This window comes from Lathyrus oleraceus, chromosome 6 (genome assembly GCF_024323335.1).
Source record: "Lathyrus oleraceus cultivar Zhongwan6 chromosome 6, CAAS_Psat_ZW6_1.0, whole genome shotgun sequence".
In the NCBI taxonomy this organism is placed as follows: Eukaryota; Viridiplantae; Streptophyta; class Magnoliopsida; order Fabales; family Fabaceae; genus Lathyrus; species Lathyrus oleraceus.
The window spans coordinates 377,643,027-377,661,961 of NC_066584.1; the positions used below are offsets into that span (position 1 = coordinate 377,643,027).

The 18,935-nt window shown below is 33.7% G+C and overlaps 1 protein-coding gene across 2 annotated transcripts; it reads right to left on the reverse strand.

Annotated features, from left to right (window-relative positions):
* Positions 1–11,674: 11,674 nt before the first annotated feature.
* Positions 11,675–15,499, reverse strand: LOC127098517 (malate dehydrogenase [NADP], chloroplastic). Of its 2 annotated transcripts, none has more exons than NM_001426978.1 (13): positions 14,998–15,499; positions 14,822–14,912; positions 14,198–14,284; positions 14,034–14,118; positions 13,728–13,909; positions 13,571–13,641; positions 13,400–13,490; positions 13,122–13,298; positions 12,898–13,020; positions 12,708–12,776; positions 12,556–12,624; positions 12,357–12,410; positions 11,675–12,254 (listed from the first exon to the last, which is right to left on the reverse strand). In NM_001426978.1, the coding sequence occupies exons 1-13, from the start codon at positions 15,168–15,170 to the stop codon at positions 12,201–12,203; spliced, it is 1,326 nt and encodes a 441-aa protein (NP_001413907.1). In that variant the 5' UTR covers positions 15,171–15,499; the 3' UTR covers positions 11,675–12,200. The 2 variants fall into 2 exon arrangements, with proteins under 2 accessions (NP_001413907.1, XP_050893086.1); XM_051037129.1 differs by having other exon boundaries at positions 11,824–12,254; positions 12,556–12,620; positions 12,704–12,776; positions 14,998–15,410.
* Positions 15,500–18,935: the final 3,436 nt, after the last annotated feature.

Below are 18,935 nucleotides of genomic sequence, written 5' to 3' on the forward strand. Positions count from 1 at the left end.
TTCTTCCCCTCTTCTCCTTACTTTTCCTCTTCTCTTTCTCTATTGTTGTCAAATGATCAAATGAATCCTAATTCTCACTCTCCTCACCTCTTATATACTAGTATTCTATTTGGGCTTAAGGAATGATACCTCTAATTTAATTAATAGGCCCAATAAGACCTAATATTTAAATATCTCTATTTAATTCAATTAGATCAAACCAACTCAGTATACACACCAAGTTAATTAATTCCATTATTCAATTATATCTCATATCAACTAAATAATTAATTAACACACCAAATTAATTAATATAATCTATTATTATACTACCTAACAACTAATTAATTAATTAACACTCTAAATAAATAAAATATAATATAATAATTAAATACTAAAATTGGGTTGTTACATTCATCACTTAGCATTCAACTGAAAAAACAATCACATTTAAGTCTAAAACCAGAAAAAAAAAAAAGTACCTAATTCACCCCCCCCCCCCCCCCCCCCCCCTCTTTGGTGCATTCCATACTTACATTTTGGCATCAGAGCGGGTTATTGGTAACTTGCTCCTTAGATCCAGAAGATGGCTTTCGCAAGCGTAAATCTGGTTTTCAAAGATGGTGGAAGTAGCAATAAATCACCACTATTTTCCGGTGAAAATTTTGACTTCTGGAAAATATGCATGAAGGTACATTTAGAAGCACAAGGAGAAGAAATTTGGGATGCCGTTGGAAATTTCCCATTTGTTCCTATGCGTATTGTCAACAATGTAGGGACAATAAAGATTAAGAGTTCATGGGACGATGACGATAACAAAAAAGTTTTTTAAAACAAAAAGGCAATAAATATACTTCAGAGTGCTCTTAGCATGGATGAATTTTTCCTGTTTCTCAGTGTGCAGTTGCAAAGGAAATTTGGGATACTTTGGTTGAAATACATGAAGAAACCACTAAAGTAAAAATGTCTATACTAAATACATTAAGTCAAGAATATGAGATGTTCAGAATGCAGCCCAGAGAATTCATCGTCGCATTGCAAAAGAGATTTGTACACTTGACAAATCACTTGATTTCTCTTGGTAAGATTTTTACTAACGATGATCTTAATCTTAAAGTGATTAGATCTTTAATCAGAGAATGACAACCAAAAGTAACGATAATATCGGAAAAGAAAAGTCTTTCTATCATGACTTCTGCATCCTTGTTTGGAAAACTACAAGAACATGAACTTGAACTCGGGAGACTTGAAAAGCATGATAATCAAGAGAAGAAATCAAAAGGCATTGCTTTGAAAGTTGTCTCAAAAGAAGAACAAGAAGATGATGTTCCGGAAGAAGATGAAAACTTCATGCTCATTGTAAAAAGGCTTGGTAAGTTTTTTGGTAATAATGAACAATCCTTGAATTATGCAAAAAGAAATAAAGTTTTCAGGAAAAAGGATACTTTTACATCAACACCAAATTTCACTTGCTATGAATGTGAAAAACAATGACACATAAAGACGAATTGTCCAAAACTCACCAAGAAGAATGACTTCAAAAGTAGAAAGGACTCAAAATCTAAAAGAGTCTACATTGTGTGGGAAGATAATGAAGGGTGGAGATTCTCTCCCGTGAGAAAAAAACTGTATGATGTCCAGTGTTTATCCTTGCCATTAAACTAATTTTAAATTAATTTTATAACCTATAATGAAATGAAATCAACCACTGTGATTGCACTGGAGGAAAATATAACGGGAGAGGATCCTTTCCCATAATGAAGTGAGTTCATCATCTGACTCAGAAAGTGACGAATGTGCAAACCTTGCCTTGATGGCTTCACATTATTCTGATAATGAAGAGGAAGAGGTTAATAATGAACTTTTCGTTTATGATAATGATGCACAAGATGCCATAGATGAACTTCTAAATAGATGCAAAATTCTGTATAAAATAGTGTCTAATCAGAAGAAACAAATCATATCTCTTGAAGAAAATATTGACACCATGAAAAAAGACTTTGAAGTTGAAAAATAAAACTTTGTTAATAAACAAAAACAGAGTTTTGTATGCAAAGAATGTGAATCTCTCTCTTTCCAAATTGTCCAATTAAAAAGAGTCATTGAAAGATATGAAAAGGGACAAATTGGATTGGATGATGTCCTTAGTCAACAAAGATATGCAAATGATAAAAGCGGACTTGGATACTTTAAAATTAATAAATTAAGTTCTAGTAAAACTGTCTTTGCTAAGGCTAGTGACAAATCCAATAAAGAAAGAGTGAATAAATAAAACAATGTTCATCATTATCCTAAAAGAAAAAGATTTGTCAAGAAGAAATTCTATGTTTATAGATATAAAAGTAATTTTGTTCCTACTTGTTTCTATTGTGGTATAAATGGTCACACATCTAATGTTTGCTATGTAAGGAATTTTAGTATGGCAAGTGGGCATTATGTGTGGGTCAAGAAATAAACTAATTATGAAGGATCTAAAACAATTTGGGTATCCAACAAAACCTAATTTATTTTGTAGGTATGCTTGAAGACCACTAAAAATCTATGGTATCTCGATAGTGATTGTTCTAAGCATATGACAGGAGATATCAATAAATTTTCAAATCTAGTGCTTAAGGCCAAGGGATATGTCAATTATGGTGACAACAACAAAGGAAATATTCTTGGCATAAGCAAAGTTGGAACACCACCTTTCACATCCATTGAAGATGTTCTTCATGTTGAAGGACTAAAGTACAATCTTCTAAGTATTAACCAACTTTGTGACAAAGACTTCAAGATCAAGTTCACAAAGGATGAATGCTTGATTGAAGATGAAGTCACTCATGAGGTAAAACTCAAGGGTAGGATAACTAATAATATATTTCTTATTTCCCTAGATGATTTATCTTTGAAAGTAAAATGTTTCATGGTAAACAACAATGACTCATGGCTATTATATAAAAAAATTACTCATATTCATATAGAACATTTAAATAAACTAGTCAAAAATGACCTTGTCATTGGTTTACCTAAGATAAAGTTTGTCAAAGATAAATTATATGATGCTTGTCAAAAGGGAAAACAAACCAAATCAACTTTCAAGCCTAATAATGTGGTGTCCACTTCAAGGCCATTACGATTGTTGAATATGGACTTATTTGGTCCATCAAGAACAAGAAGCTTTGGAGATAATGTATATGCATTAGTTATTGTTGATGATTTTTATAGATATTCTTGGACATTCTTTTTAGTGCAGAAAAGTGATGCATTCAAGGCGTTCAAGAAGTATGAAAAGCAAATTCAAAATGAGAAATCACTAAAAATTGTCTCCATAAGAAGCGATCATGGTGGAGAGTTCCAAAATGCATCTTTTGAAGAGTTTTGTGAAGATCATGGAATCTTTCATAATTTTTCAGCACCAATGACTCCTCAACAAAATGAAGTGGTGGAAAGAAAGAATAGGTCTTTAGTAGAACTTGCAAGAATGATGCTTAGTGGTTTAAATCTTCCAAAATACTTTTGGGCGGATGCGGTAAGCACGGCATGCTATGTAAGTAATAGAGTTATAATTAGACATATTTTGAAAAAGACCCCTTATGAACTCTTCAAGGAAAGAAAACCAAACACGACATACTGTTTTGAGTCTGGTATGTAAGGATCGTCGTTCCGACGGGACTCGGTAATAAGTTGACGTAAACCTTTTATAAATCATTTGTTTGTTTTGATTTTTAATTATAATTTTGAAAAGTTTTACACGAGAGTGAAAACATTAAGGTTTGAGCCAATAAAACGAGAGTGTGAGACTTGAACCAGATAGTAAAAATTTGGCATTAATCCTAAATACAACGAGAGCGCTTTAAGATTAATTAGAACTTATTGTTTTTCAAAAAGTACTTCCTGATTGCAAATAGGCTAGCGAGAGCAGGCATTTGGTCCAGAGGTATAGCTAGAGTCAATAAAACGAGAGCGAGAGATAACGGCTTTTAAATTAATATTTCTCTACTTAAAGTGATTCAATATATTAACACACACCAATGAATTATTGAGTCCCGGAGGTATGTTGGGATACACGTTTTAGCCTCTATTTTCTACTATATTTTCCAATCTTTATTTTAACTTTAGTATTAATTTTCCCCAAATCAAATTTTCATAAGCCTTAGATTTACATAGCACCAATAGATAGAGATAAGATTGACTATTGGTCCTTGTGGATTCGATATCTTTTAAAACTACGCGATACAACTGTGCACTTGCAAATAGATATTTTGATAGACTCACTAAGTCGCGATCAAGTTTTTCATACATTGTATACAACTTTAAAAACTCTTGTAAAAATTCAGAATATTGTTAAATTCCTTGCTATCTAGGATTGTTGGAAGAAAGAGAGTAATTAAAGAAGGATTGTTCTTTTAAGTCGTTTTGTGTAAATCATAAGGGGATGTCCTTATTGATTTGTTTAGGATCTTGCGTATAGAGGCTAGGATTGCTTGTACAAAGTCCAAACAAAATAGTAAAATCTCCTACTGCATAAGGGGATTGAAGTACCTTCGGATTGTGAGGGGAATCATGATAGATCGTTGTGTTCTTTATTTTTCCGCACTTTACCGCATTCATCACTTAGCATTCAACCGAAAAAATAATCACATCTAAATATAAAACCAAAAAAAAAATTAAAGTACCTAATTCGCCCCTTCTTAGGTGCATTCTATACTTACAAGAGTGAAATATATATTTTATTTTATTTTATCACAATCATTTATATATTGATATTTTTCTAGCATTCTTCATTAGTATACTCTAACTACTATACTATCATTTTCACTGTCTCATCTGAATTATATTGAGTCGATACATTTTTAGAAAACTCCTTAACCATAAATGAAAGTGTTTCGGGCCGATCGGGATGACCATCGACCGACTACTCATAGGGAGTTATAATTTATCTAGAATGCTCGCGACGTAGGGGAATTACCCCGTGGAAGAGTATAGACGATCAAGATCGAAGATATACCAACAACTACTCGCATCACACACCTAGCAAATAATAAGTTGTTATAACCACCACCCATATGTAAAGGATATGCACGAAGAATTCAAGTACACAAATTCAAATTCAAATTTTATTTACTCTTTTCCTTCACATACTGACATGAGCATTAGAATGCTAACATTGCAAGCTAGTCCCTCCTCCTCCACATTAGAAGCTTAGATCCATTGTTGTCCTCCAGAACCACAGATACTTTTATCAATATCACATTAAAAAATTCATGAATTTTCTCGTGGATAAGGTGTTGAAGCGAATGCCAGTCCCAAACTCAAAGTTAATCCATATTTTATATAATTATGATACCATCGACAATGAGAGACCTTTATATTGCGGGAATCACAAATCTCATCCCTTATATTTGTGGATAATTTTATTTGTTATTCATTTATATGGTAAGTAAATGATAGCACATATAATATTGATTATTAATTCAATTTATTTGTTATGTTTCATCAATAATTAAGTTGTTATTTTTTAGTATTTCCATATAAAAATTTAGAGGACTAAAAAAAACTATATTATGAGAAAGAGTTTCATTCTTCTGCATCGAAGGTGGCTACATAAGCTGAGAAGGTGTTCATAGTATGACTTGATATACTTCTACCAGTAGTAACAACATATTTTTCGGGAGAGTAAATGAATATGAGTTTGAAAGTGATTTACTCCTCCATTCTTTTTTAAATATCATTTTAAAGTTTAAAATAATATTAATTGTTGTTTTGTCAAAATTATTCTTAATTATTTATTATAAAAAAAAAAAAAAAAACTAAGGATAAAATAGAAAAAAAATAATTATCATTTAAAAAATAACAAAAAATTATTGATATGTATAAAAAACAAAAATGATTTGATTGCTTCTAAGGCGACTAGGTGTTCATAGTATGACTGAAGATACTATCACTAGCAGTAAACCAACCACTTTTTCTGGAGAGTAAATATATATGTCATTCTTTGATTATTTTTAGGTTACTCTCGACTCTCTCACAGGTGTGAAGGTGATGCATATTATATTTTATTTCTATGATTTTCTTTTATAGATATAATTAAAGAAACTTTGCAAATGGGATTAAGGTTGTATTTAACAAATGGAATTTAAAAATAAGGACCAACAATAACGTATATTAAACTCCAAACAATGATCATCTCTAGCATTTTCATTTTTAACATAGGTTCCAAAACTTATGATGAATCTGAGTTCTTTGATACTTGTACACCTTCTTGAGAAGATCCAATAAGAACAAAATTATTACCATAACATGACACAGGTTGTTGATTGGGTTATATCCTCATATAAGATAAACACCACATATCAACAACTTAGGGAGCTTCTCTTGGATAACGTTCTTAATATATATATATATATATATATATATATATATATATATATATATATATATATATATATATATATATATATATATATATATATATATATATATATATATATATATATATATATATATATATATATATATATATATATATAAAATTGATTATGTGATAGTTGTGTTATATATTGATGTAGGAAGTTTCAGTTAGGACAAGATTCAAGAGGACATTGAGGAACCACCGATGAGTCCAAGATAGATTGTAGTTCAACAACAGAATAAATTAGACTCATATTCATGTGGAGTGCATGATTGAGGTGGAATACAAGATTATACATTTGTGTGTGATAGGGAACCCCGTTGTATTACACTTTCAGTCATATATGGATTTGAAGACTTAAAAACATATGCTCTTCTTATCAGTTTAGGAGACCCTTCTACCTTTCAAGAGGCTATGGCTATCTAGGAGAAAGATAAGTGGAAGGGTGCTATGGTGGAGGAGATAGAATCCTTGAAAAAGAATGAGACTGAGATCTTGTTTAGTTGCCATAAGGAAATAGAGTTATTGGTTATAAGTGTGTGTACAAGAAAAAGTCAATAGTAATAGAAACTAATGATAATCAATCTTAATTATTCTTAACTTCTTTCTCAAAGTCAGGAATCTGACGATCTTCAGTCCTTTTGTGAAAATGTTGTCCAACTGTGCTTCATTTGAGCGATGTCTTACTTCAGGTTCACCTTGATTTACATTTTCCCCCAGGAAGTAAAATCTAGTTTCAATGTGCTTACTCCTTCCATACAAAACTGGATTCTTTGCAAATTAATGACTAACTTGTTGTCGTTCTGCAGCACCAGAGGTTTCTTCACTTCGATCTCCATCTCATCCAACATAGATCTGATCTAAATTGCTTGACAAACAACATATGATCCTGCTACATTCTCAACCTCACATGTTGATAATGCCACCACAAGTTGCTTTCTTGAGTATCATGAGATTATGACACCAAACAATTGAAAGAAATAACCATTCATGCTTCTTTGATCTTCCTTATCTCCACATCAATCAGTATCTGAACAGAAATCAATCACAACTTCTTTTCTTTCAGAATCTTGTGGAAACAATATTCCACCATTTATTGATCCTTTTAGGTATCTCAGGATTCTTCTTGCAGCCTTCTTGTGTGACACATTTCGTTTATCCATGTATCTACTTACCAATCCAACTGAGAAATCTATACCAGGTCTACTATTGCTCACATACCTCAGAGATCCTATAGTTTGTTCGAAAAAAGTGATGTTGACCTTGTCCTCCTCTCCATGCTTCTCATGTTTTAGATTTCATTCGACATGTGAGGATGCAGGATATGAATCAACCATCTTGAATCTCTTGAGTATTTCTTTCACGTGCTTCCTTTGATGCAGAATAATACCTTGCTTGGTAATTTGAAGTTCCATGCCTAGGATAGACGAAAAGTTTCCTAGACCCGACATTTCAAATTTCATCTCATCAATTCTTTGAACTTTGACAAGTTCTTCATGCTATTTCTAGTTACTGGCATGTCATCGACATATAAGCAAATGATAATTATATATTGTGCCATGACCTGTACATAAACACCATACTCATACCTGCATTTGATGAATCTCAATTCGACTAAGTATGAGTTGATCTTCTTGTTCCATGCATGAGGTACCTGTTTGAGACCGTAGAGGGATTTGTGTAACTTGTACACTTTCCTTGGTTCCTCCTGTATCATAAACCCAAGAGGTTGTGTGACATACACGACTTCATCTAAGGGACCATTAAAAAATGTTGATTTCACAACTAAGTGAAATATCGACCAGCCTTGCTTGCATGCTAAGTCTACCACCAATCTGACAGTCTCCAATCTTGCTACTGATGCATATACTTCAGACTAGTCGAGTCCTTCTATCTGAATAAATCCTTGAGTTATTAATCTTGCGTTATTTCTTGCAATCAATCCATTAGGATTGTGTTTCAGCTTGAAACCCCATTTTACTTCGATAGCGTTTGTGTGTGTTGGCAATTCAATTAGCTCCCATGTATTGTTTCTTTCGATCGCTTGTAGTTCTTCGACCATAACCGCCTTCAAGTGTTTATTCTTTAAGACTTTATTATTGTTGATTGGTTCAGCATCTGGTGTGATTTCATCGACACCAACCACTTCACAGTCTTGAAGCCTTACTGGGAGAAGTCTGGTTTTTTGAGGTCTTTGGCTTGTGCTAGCCATACCCTTTCTATTGTCTGCTTCGACTTCGACTATGACTGGAATGTCATTAACTGTATTTTATTTGTGCTCACTACTTTCTTCATCAAAGCCATAACTCATCAATGGCTTGTTAGTTGCATCACCTAAATTTCAATCCTAGGAAGAATTCTCATCAATCACAATGTCTCGACTCATCAAAATCTTATAATTGATTGGATTGAATAACCTCTTGGCTCTAGTCTTGTGATATCCTATCAGAATCATAAGTTCCCTTTTATAATCAAGGTTTCTTCTCCTTGCATCAGGAATATGCTTGTAGAAAATAGAGTCAAACATCTTCAGATGACTCACTAATGGTCGTTTACCACTCCATACTTCTTCAGGACCTTGTTGTTTAGTTTCTTCGTAAGGAACCTGTTCAGAATATAAATAGCAGTGGTGACTACTTCACCCTATAATGACAAGTTCTTTTGCTTTAACATGCATCTAGCCATATTCAATATGGTCTTGTTTCTTTTTTTTTATTCCATTATGTTGAGGTGTTTAAGGAGAAATTACATCATGATTAATACCATGTTCTACACATAACTCTTTAAATATATTATATGTGTATTCGCCACCTCCATACGTTTGCATAACCTTGATCTTCTTTCCACTCTGGTTTTCGACAAACATTTTGAATCTCTTAAAGATAGAAAATACTATGTCTTTGTGCCTAATCACATAGATCCAAAGATTTCGACTATACTCATTGACAAATAAGATAAAATACATGTTTCCACCAATGGTATAATCCTCAAATGGACCACATACATCTGAATGTACTACTTCTAGTATGCAGGAGGATCTCATTGGCATAGTCGAAACGAAAGACTTTCTGGATTGCTTCCTTACTAGGCAACCGTCAGAGTTTTTCGGGCATCACAAGACTTGATATACTAGTTACCATATCTTAAGTAATCAGTTGATCGAGTGACCTAAAGTTCAAATGGTCAAACCTCAAATGCCATAGCCAATTATGCTTGTGGTCGACAACTATTTTTAGACTCTGTATCTCAGTCGAACTGATCATGGTCTGAAATGTCCTATTCTTTTCGACATAGGAGATTTTAACACCAAATTATTATGGATGTCGAAAATTTCTAAGGCTCCATTTTTCATAACCATTGAGAAACCTTTTTCGACTAGTTGCCCAACACTTAGCAGATTGCACTTTATTCAAGTACATATAGTACATCTTTGATCATAACTTTTACTTCATTACTCATTTGAATAATTATGTTACCAGTACCTTTTGCTTGCAATGGGCTATTATTTTCAAACATGGCCTTGCTCTTCTTCGACTCATCGAAATCTGCTAACCACACTCTTTGACCAGTCATATGATTGGAGCATCCTGTGTCGAGGACCAAATCTTGGATTCAACATGCTCATCTACGATTGTAGCCATGAGCACCATATCATCTGAATCATCTTAATCTTAACGTGGAAAGTTTCCCCCTTCATCATCCTTACCTTTGTCATTGCCTTGTCTTTCTTGTACCAACAATTATTGGCCAAGTGACCTCACTTTTCACAGTTATAGCACTGCACATTTTTCTTCTCCTGTTTGTCTTTCTGATATGAGATTTTTTTTCTCCTCTTTTTGAGGATTCAAAAGCCCTATCATCAACCTTATGCTTTTGAGAATTCACCTGAGACTTCTTGCTCTGATTCTTGTCTCCTTTACCCTAGAACTTGTTGGAACCACCATGTTTCTTCCATGTTTGGAGCTACAGTGCTTGTATCGAATCTTGAACCCATTTTCTCTCGACAATCCTTAACTCATGTGCTTCCAACAAACCAATCAACTCTTCCAATTTCAAGGTCACAAGATTGTTGGATTCTTGAATGACTATGATAATGTGATCAAAGTGAGAGGTCAATATACACATTACCTTCTCAACTATCATCTTCTTAGGACTTCAGCACAACCTTTCATGAGATAAACAAGACTCTGCACCTTCAAGATAAAGCCTGCAATCTTTTCATCTTCTCTCATCCGTAGTAACTTATATTACCTTCGCAGGGTCTGCAACTTGACAACTTTAACCTTCTCACCCCTTTTATAATACTTGACAAGAATATCCCATGACTTCTTCGTCGATTCAGCATGAGAAATCCTATAAAAATGCATCGTATCTACTGCAGATTGAATAAGAGCGCAACCTTGCAATCCTTCTTCTTGACATCCTTGTGAATGACTCTCTAAGCATCATTTGTGTTATTAGCAAGTTCAAGAACACCATTAGTATCCACTTCTAGCATACTAATTAGTCAGGTTAGTCCCTACCATTAGTATCCACTTCTAGCATACTAATTAGTCAGGTTAGTCCCTAAATTTTATAGGGTTGCTCTTTTCACCCTTACATGTGCATCTCATACATTTGAAAATTCGAAAACGCTCTTCATACATTAGGAGATGCATCTCCGAGCCCACCTAAATCACACTAGAATGTCCCATTTTACTAAAAAAATTGTCAGATTCAGGTAACTAACATACCATATTCAACCGTTTTGATCTTTTATTTATATTTATTTATTAACTTCGAAAAAAAATATTTAAACTAAACTACATAATTATTTATATTAATTTATTAACTACTCTTTAAGTTAATTGAATATTAGATAGTTTAATAAAATATATTAGTATCATTCACAATTGCCAAAATCCAAAACAATCAAAATATTATCTATTGAATCAAATGTCAAAATCCTCTTATGAGATAAAGAAAAAATGGATAGAAACTTTATGGAAAATGAGTAACTTATAACAACTCTATCAAGACTTAATAAGAAAAATCGTCCTGCATCTCCCCCAGACATACCCAATTTTCACAAAATTACTAAAATATGATCAGAAGATTATTTCCGAATGCTATGAGCATTTGAGATTTTTCATGATGAGGGAGGGAGAGAAAGTAAAGATGGAAAGAATAATTTCCAAATTTTAGAGAATTAAAAGGAGGAAACGGAATGAGTAATGAAATTAGAAAGTTCGTTACAAAATTTGTTGCCAGAGATACTCTCCGCACAGGAGCCATTCTGCTCTAGTTTAGAAGTTTTGGAACTTTGGTTTAATTTTTTGTTTTATTCACCATTGTAAAAGTTTTAGGCTCAACTATTTGCACTAATACAGTGTTCAATGTTCATAATTTTCTGGGTTATATCAGTATTACTAAGACACATAAACTGTATCCCAACTTGTATAACACAATAATTTATACCGACCCATCTCAAGCTTCATAACTGAAAATAGGTTATACAAAATTCCACTTATTACATTGTTGATGAGCTTTAAGGTTTTCAAGTCAAATTAATGTTTTGAAATTTATATTATTTATCTTGAACTGCAAGGAATCCTCTCTTTCCAACTCTCACTCTAACACGAGTCTTTCTTCGAGTAAAATCAACATGGATCTCAGTTAGATAGGAGATTCTCATAAAGTGGCGAGACTCGGCTGAGTTATACCCGAGAAGATGGTGAACATTAGAATAAGGGTTGAAAAAAGAGTATTACTAGCACTCCTCGTTATTCTACATAATTTCGTATGATCTTACTTCCAAATCTCCTTTGATGTTCAGAATATTATCTTGTTACATTTCTCCTGGGAGCATGGTATCACCAGGAAGATCACAAACAGCAATTCCCTGATAAGATATAATATAAATGTTTAGATCAAAGTGAATATCACAAATATGCAGTTTTTTTTTAAAAAGGTCAACAATCGCAATTTACGCTATGATATTTACCTCGCCTGTTAGGTGAGCCACACATTTTTTCTCGGCCAATAACTCAGCTTCTGTCTGCAAAATATGATATTTTGACATGAAATTCACTTATATAATAATAATCTCATATAAGTTACACTGGACTATGGTATTTTTTTTGCGAAAAATGAATATAAGTAAAGCATTTGTATATACCAAATGTATCAAGTTTCACACTTACTTTGGCTAATTTCTGTCTTAGGTAGTCATCAAATATAACATCATTGACAAGCTCGTAATCACCATCTCCCTAATGAATAAATAGTTTTGTCATAGGAGACACAAAAGCAATTCATAAGTTATAAAGAATGAAGAACAAGTAAACACACTTGCCTTTGATCTACATGGCATGCTGAACACGATATCTTCAGCTATTCCGTAAGGATTTCCGTTGGTATATACCTGGTATAGAAATTGCAAACTCTGTGATTGAAGTAGATACTTGAAAATACAAAACAAGTTTGCCATTTTTTTGGAAAAGATCAAGTAAATATACGAGGTCGTTTAAGTAATATTAACTTACACCAGAAGAAAACCAGTCACCCTCGGGAGTAGGAGTGATCAAAGATCGTATGGCATCAACTATCGACACTGAAGTTGATGCAGCAGATGATCTTCCCCATTTTTGAATAAGCACGCCACCTCTCTGCCGATCAAACATTAACTTGTCAACTTCTTATACAAGAAAACTAAATATTCTCTACTCTGCATATTATAAAATCCACGGATTCCAATTAAAAACTTTACCTTTTGAACCTTTTCAGTGAACTCTTCCTCTAACCACTTATTATCCTTAATCACTTCTTTGACGGGCAAACCGTCGATTCTGGCATTTAAGAAGTCGGGGACTTGAGTAGTTGAGTGGTTGCCCCATATTGTCATATTCGAAACTTTATCGTAGAAGACACCTGCCTTGAGGGCTAGCTGCACATTTGATCAAAGAAATGCAGGGAAGATTGTAGTTATTTATTTCTTCTTCTGCGGAACAATTGTTTTGTAAAAAAGGAAATTTAATCGCTTTTTACCTGACATTTTGCCCTGTTTTCATCTAAACGAGTTAAAGCATGAAAGTTTTTCGCAGGAATATTTGGAGCATTCTTCAAACATATTAATGCACTGCAATAAAATTACACGAACATTAGCAACATTAGGAACGAGGTGTAACTTCTAGTTTACACATGAAGCGCCGGGCTAACTTGGTATTGCAAGGGTTTCCCACAACTATAACTTTGGCATTACGCGATGCGACAGCATTAAGTGCTTTTCCCTGTTGTACACATGGAAAGATATAATGTCAATAATATAGTTAACAGAGAAAGCTTCGATATGGCTTAAATTTGAATAACAATTTACCTGCTCCGCAAAAATCTGCCCATTTATGTCTAGCAAAGCTGCACGCTCCACTCCAGGTCCTCGAGGCTTTGCGCCTATTAGCAAAGCCCATTCTGCATCTTGGAAGACCTCATAAGGATCAATGCTGATAACAACCTCTCTCAGCAAAGGAAACAAAGAGTCCTCCAATTCCATTGCAACACCTGCAATGTTGAATTATCATGCTACAACGGTCTTCAGAGAGATTTTAACTGTGTCCCTTGAAGTTACAAAGTCATACTCTTACTACAGAGTTGACGCTTCATGACACGCATGTAGGAAGATTACCTTCAAGAGCTTGGATTGACCTTTCTGATCCTAATAATTTCAGTGCAATAGGTTGATCTGGACCGAAAACTTCACCAGATGCAAGCTGACAAAAGAAATTAACTCAGTGGAGCTAAATTGCATGACCATTGAAGGGTCCTGATTTAAATCGAAGACACGCTCACCTTGAAAAGTAGATGATTGGAAATCATTCCAGCCGCACCTGAGACTGCAATGTTAATCAACTTCTTCCACGATTTTGTCTCCTCTTCCTGTAAACACATTGGCCAAATGTTTCCACACGACATCAACACATATAACACAGGCCGACAAATTTAACTGTGTGCTGACATTAAAGAGCCATTGGATTGGATGATCAATTGAATATTAAAACAGAAGCACAGTTCTGTTATGCAAAACAATCAATAGTGTTCTTGAAGCCTTTTGGCCGTCTATCGATAGCACCCGCACTTCAGATTCAAGGTTTGTACAGGGACGCATGTGATTACATTTAATCACTTATACTTTTCTTAAATTATTAGTAATATCTAAAGGTCAATTGTGTCCGGTCAATGTTTGATAGGTTTCAACATCAAACGTAAAACATCTCATCAAATCACAAACTTAACACAAGAGGAGGAATCAAATCAAGCTAAGTAGAGTTAAAGACAGACATGCACCAACTAGTTCCACTTCTATCTCTAAAGCCTAAACACATTATAAAAAGGAAATCATGAATCAACATGCACATATTGACAAACACCATATATACATGGAATAAATACAGAAAGGTAGTGAAGAATACTCACAGCCTTCAAATCATAGGTAAGGCAGAAGACACCATAGCAATCAGGCTTACCCTTGGGATCCTGTGTTTGTGCAGCTGGAACCTGCACTTGACTGATAATCAAAAGCACAAAAATTCATTAAGACCCAAGTAGCTGAATTGAAATAAGCTTGACTAAAAAAGAATAAAGTTGCTTACTTTGGTGCAACAGAACAAGAAATTCTAGCATGCTGAGTTCTGTGAAGTGGAGCAAAAGTAGAGTGATAGTGCCTAGGAAGAGTCCTAGTCCTAGTCCTAGAGAGAAATGAGAGCTGTGATGATGAGTGAAGTTGAGGTTTTGAGCAAGTGGAGTTTAACTGAGTGAGAGCCATGAAGAGTCCAAGAATGGAATTCAAGAAACACTGGTACTGTGGTTCTTGAAAAGAGTGTTAAAAGGAAGAGTTTTGAAGAAGTTGTGTAAAAGGGTATAAGAGAATGAGAGAAAAGATGGAGGTTTGGTTGGAAAGTTGATGAAGAGAAGTGTAGAAGGAAGGAAGAAAAAAGGAGGGTATGTAGGAAGAAAGAGGATGATTTTGAAATACAAGTATAAGGCTATGGAAATGACACTTGTCAAAGTGATTACTCACAGTAAACATCATCCACAACTTGTTTTTTTTTGGGTTAAACATGAAAACATTTAGAGATTGGGTTGTCATTCCATTTATTGATCATCACAATTTTATCTTCTTGTTATGAGACATTATTGGATGATTGAATCACATGGTATACTTTTAGATTATGTAATTTTTATTTATTTATTTATCATTATTATTTTATTATTAATATTTACATGTATTTTTTTAAGGTTTTTTTTTACAGAAAAAACACTGCAAAATTGATGGAAGGAAAGAGCAATAGATCGGACCAACCCATAAAAACAAAATGGTCCCTTTGTAATTGGTCATCTATAATATTAAATAAACTATTTTGATGTTTGGAAATTTACTAATGGAATGTTTGGTTGGAGTGGAAGAGGATGGAAAGAAAGTTTAAGAAAGAAAGTTCAAATTTTAAAATCTTTTTATTGTTTGATTTTCGCAGAAAGGAAAGAACATTTTTATTGGGTCCAGGGTGGCATATGCAAGAGTAGCAAGCTGTCCTAAATATTGGAGGGTTCTAAATTTTAAAATGTGCAATTTTTTTATTAATATTAATAAATATAAAAAATATTATAATAAAAACTCAATAAAATAAAGAAAATATAAAAATTCAATACATAAAAAATGAGAGAGATTAAAAGCTAAAATAATTATAATTAAATTTATTTTAAATTAGTATACAACTATATTTTTATATGTTATTTTTAAATAATTTAATTGTATTTTTTATTAAAAAAAATTAGACTTATTTTTTAAATTAGAAAGGGACATATGGATTGATTGAGCTGGTCAAAAATGTTTCTACTCAAGAATGAAGAGAAAGATGAATGAAATAGTGATAAAGTGTAAAATGTAAAAGGACAAAAAAAAAACTCTAATATCTCATGGTTCATGCATGAGTATTTATATAGTTTTGAAATAAATATATTTCTTTCCTCTCACTTTCTATTCACTTTCGCCCATATCAAACAACTTATAAAAATCATCTTACTTTCCATTCACTTTCTCCTCACTTTTACTCCTTCAACATTTTTTTCCTTACCTTCTTTCCTTCTTCTTTCTCTTTGCATCCAAACAATAGTCATAGTGACATTCCTATTCAATTACTTCAAACCATTTTCAAACACCTCCTAACATTTTCGAGACGTAACCTTCGAGATGTTTTTCATTTTATATATGATATAATTTTTTTTTTAGATTATCCCTTCTTTTCTACTAGATTTTGAATAGAAAAATTATTTTTGTCCTAGAAAGGATTCTATGTTTATTTTGGTTCCTTTCGCATTACTTCGTTTTATTTTCTATTTTGTTGAATTATAGATTGATGATTGGAATGAACAATTTAGAAATCTAAAAGATGAATAAAAAATGTCAGGAATTTTGAAAGATGGAAAGATCATTTTGATCAAATCATATTTGTCGCGCCGCGAAATATATCTGAGCGCATCGCACGCTCGAAGATACAACAGAGTCGTCACCGAACTTTATTTATTCCAAAAGAAAAGAGAAAATATCGATAAAATTCAAGTGAAAGATAAAAAGGGTAAGGAAATCAGTTATGCAAGGGGAATGTATTAGCACACATCACATCTCTTGTACTCAACGAGAACCATTTTGATTGTTCTTTGCTCGAATGAGTGTTATTATCTAAAAATTACTTGCAAAGGATTAAAAGGGGGAAGTGTTTAATAATTAGTGTGCTCGTTGAGGATGGGATCCTCGTGCCTACGTATCCTCATAGTGCAATGAGGTAATCAGAGTTTCTTTGTTCATGGAATCACGGATAGGAAATATTGATGTGTTGATTGTTTTTAGTGAACAATTATAATCGTATCCTAGAAATATGTAGACGTTAGCTGATTCTGATCCTAGTTCGGATGCTCTAAGCTTTTAGTCTGACTGCTAAGGAACTAATTATAATAGTTCTTTTATGAGAAGAAATAAAATTGTTTTGAAAAAGTTTGTGTGATAAATGAAAAGAAGGATTTGTTTGAATTGAATACTAAAGAAATTGCTTGAAGTGTAAACGAGTTGTGTTGTAAGAGGAAAGTGTTGTTTGGACCAATGTTATGTTGTTTGAATCCCTATGGTAGGTGTGTCTGAACCAAAAGTGTGTCTAAACTAAGAATGAGGTATTTTAACCGAGAAACGATGATTAACCATGCATGAGAGGGTATGTTAACCAAGAAATGGTTATTAATCCAAAGAGTAAGAATATGGTATTTTAATCGATATACGGTGATTAACCAATGTAGAAAGGGTATGTTAACCAAGAAGTGGTGACTAACCCAAAGAGTAAGAATATGACCATGTTTTCTTAAGCAGCTTGAGGGTGTATAGAGGACTTGTCCTTTTGTGGCTCAACTTGCCCCTATTTTGGTTCGTTGAAGATGTTCCCTTTGCGAGTGAGTTTGGAAATAGCTTGCCATGAGACGACCTCGAGATGGATTGCCTTAAGTGTTTGAAACTTGCAGTGGTCTGCCCCTGATTAACCAAAACTTGGAAGGATGGACTTCTGATTGACCGTCCTTTGGATAGTTGGACTCATTGAGCTTCTGAGGTGGCTTTCCCCGGTGTGAGTCTCAAAGAGAATTACTTTTTGACTAACCGAATCTTGGGGTGGTTGGCTTGGACTGACCAAAGCTCAAAGTGATTTTGTCCCTGACTGGATTTCTTTCACATGATCAGGTTCTTCAATCGATTGTGCATTCGTTGGAATTTCCTTGATGCCAAGCGTTAACTTGCAAATAAAATTGTTCGTTCAAAAATGGTAATTTTAATGCAATGTTCAGGCAAATTTTGTTTCATCATGATGCCCATGGTCATACCAGTTCAGCCAAACACATGCCAATTCATGTCTCAAGCCTCTAATCCATGTTGTTTCATTTCCATTTGGACCGTTGCACATGATGTATCACTTTGTGACATAAAATGCAAGCCAAAGTGAGTGTAGCAAGTCACATGTGAAGCAAACCGAGCAAAGTCAAAAAGTGAAATATTGCCCAAAATGGATAAAAGCATAGAAGCCTCAGCATCATTGGAATCACTCATGCTTCACCAAAAGCATATTAACTGCAAAGAAAATTGGAGGGAGGCGAATTGCAGACCAAACACAAACCACATTTTCCAACAAGTTCACTCTTTTTTCATTTTTCAGGTTCAATTAAAATCAGACGTTCCCACTCCAAAACTCCAACCTAATCACCCCCACATGCTTCTCTCTATATAGGGGATGTTTCTCTACCTTTATTCCAAGCTTCCAAGCCAGAAAATCTCTGCAGAAATCACACCATTTCCTCTTCAAAAATAGAGTTATCGATTTTGGTCTTTCAGCTATTTTTAACACCACTTAAACACTCAAACACTTTCACCTAACATCCATGAAGCTACCTGAATCATTGGAAGTGTTTGAAACAACCTCACCTGAGCTCTTCATACTCATCGGAACCACCATCTGAAATCAATTTCAACAGGGTGGTTAACTTCATTGTTTCCATC

Bases quoted from the DNA above. Each gene is read 5' to 3' on its own strand.
- LOC127098517 (NM_001426978.1), bottom strand. From the start codon at position 15,170: ATGGCTCTCACTCAGTTAAACTCCACTTGCTCAAAACCTCAACTTCAC. The intron at 13,910-14,033 runs GTAATCTTCCTA...TCAACATTGCAG, and splicing joins GTCAATCCAAGCTCTTGAAG to GTGTTGCAATGGAATTGGAG. The intron at 12,411-12,555 runs GTAAGTGTGAAA...CATATTTTGCAG, and splicing joins TAAGACAGAAATTAGCCAAA to ACAGAAGCTGAGTTATTGGC.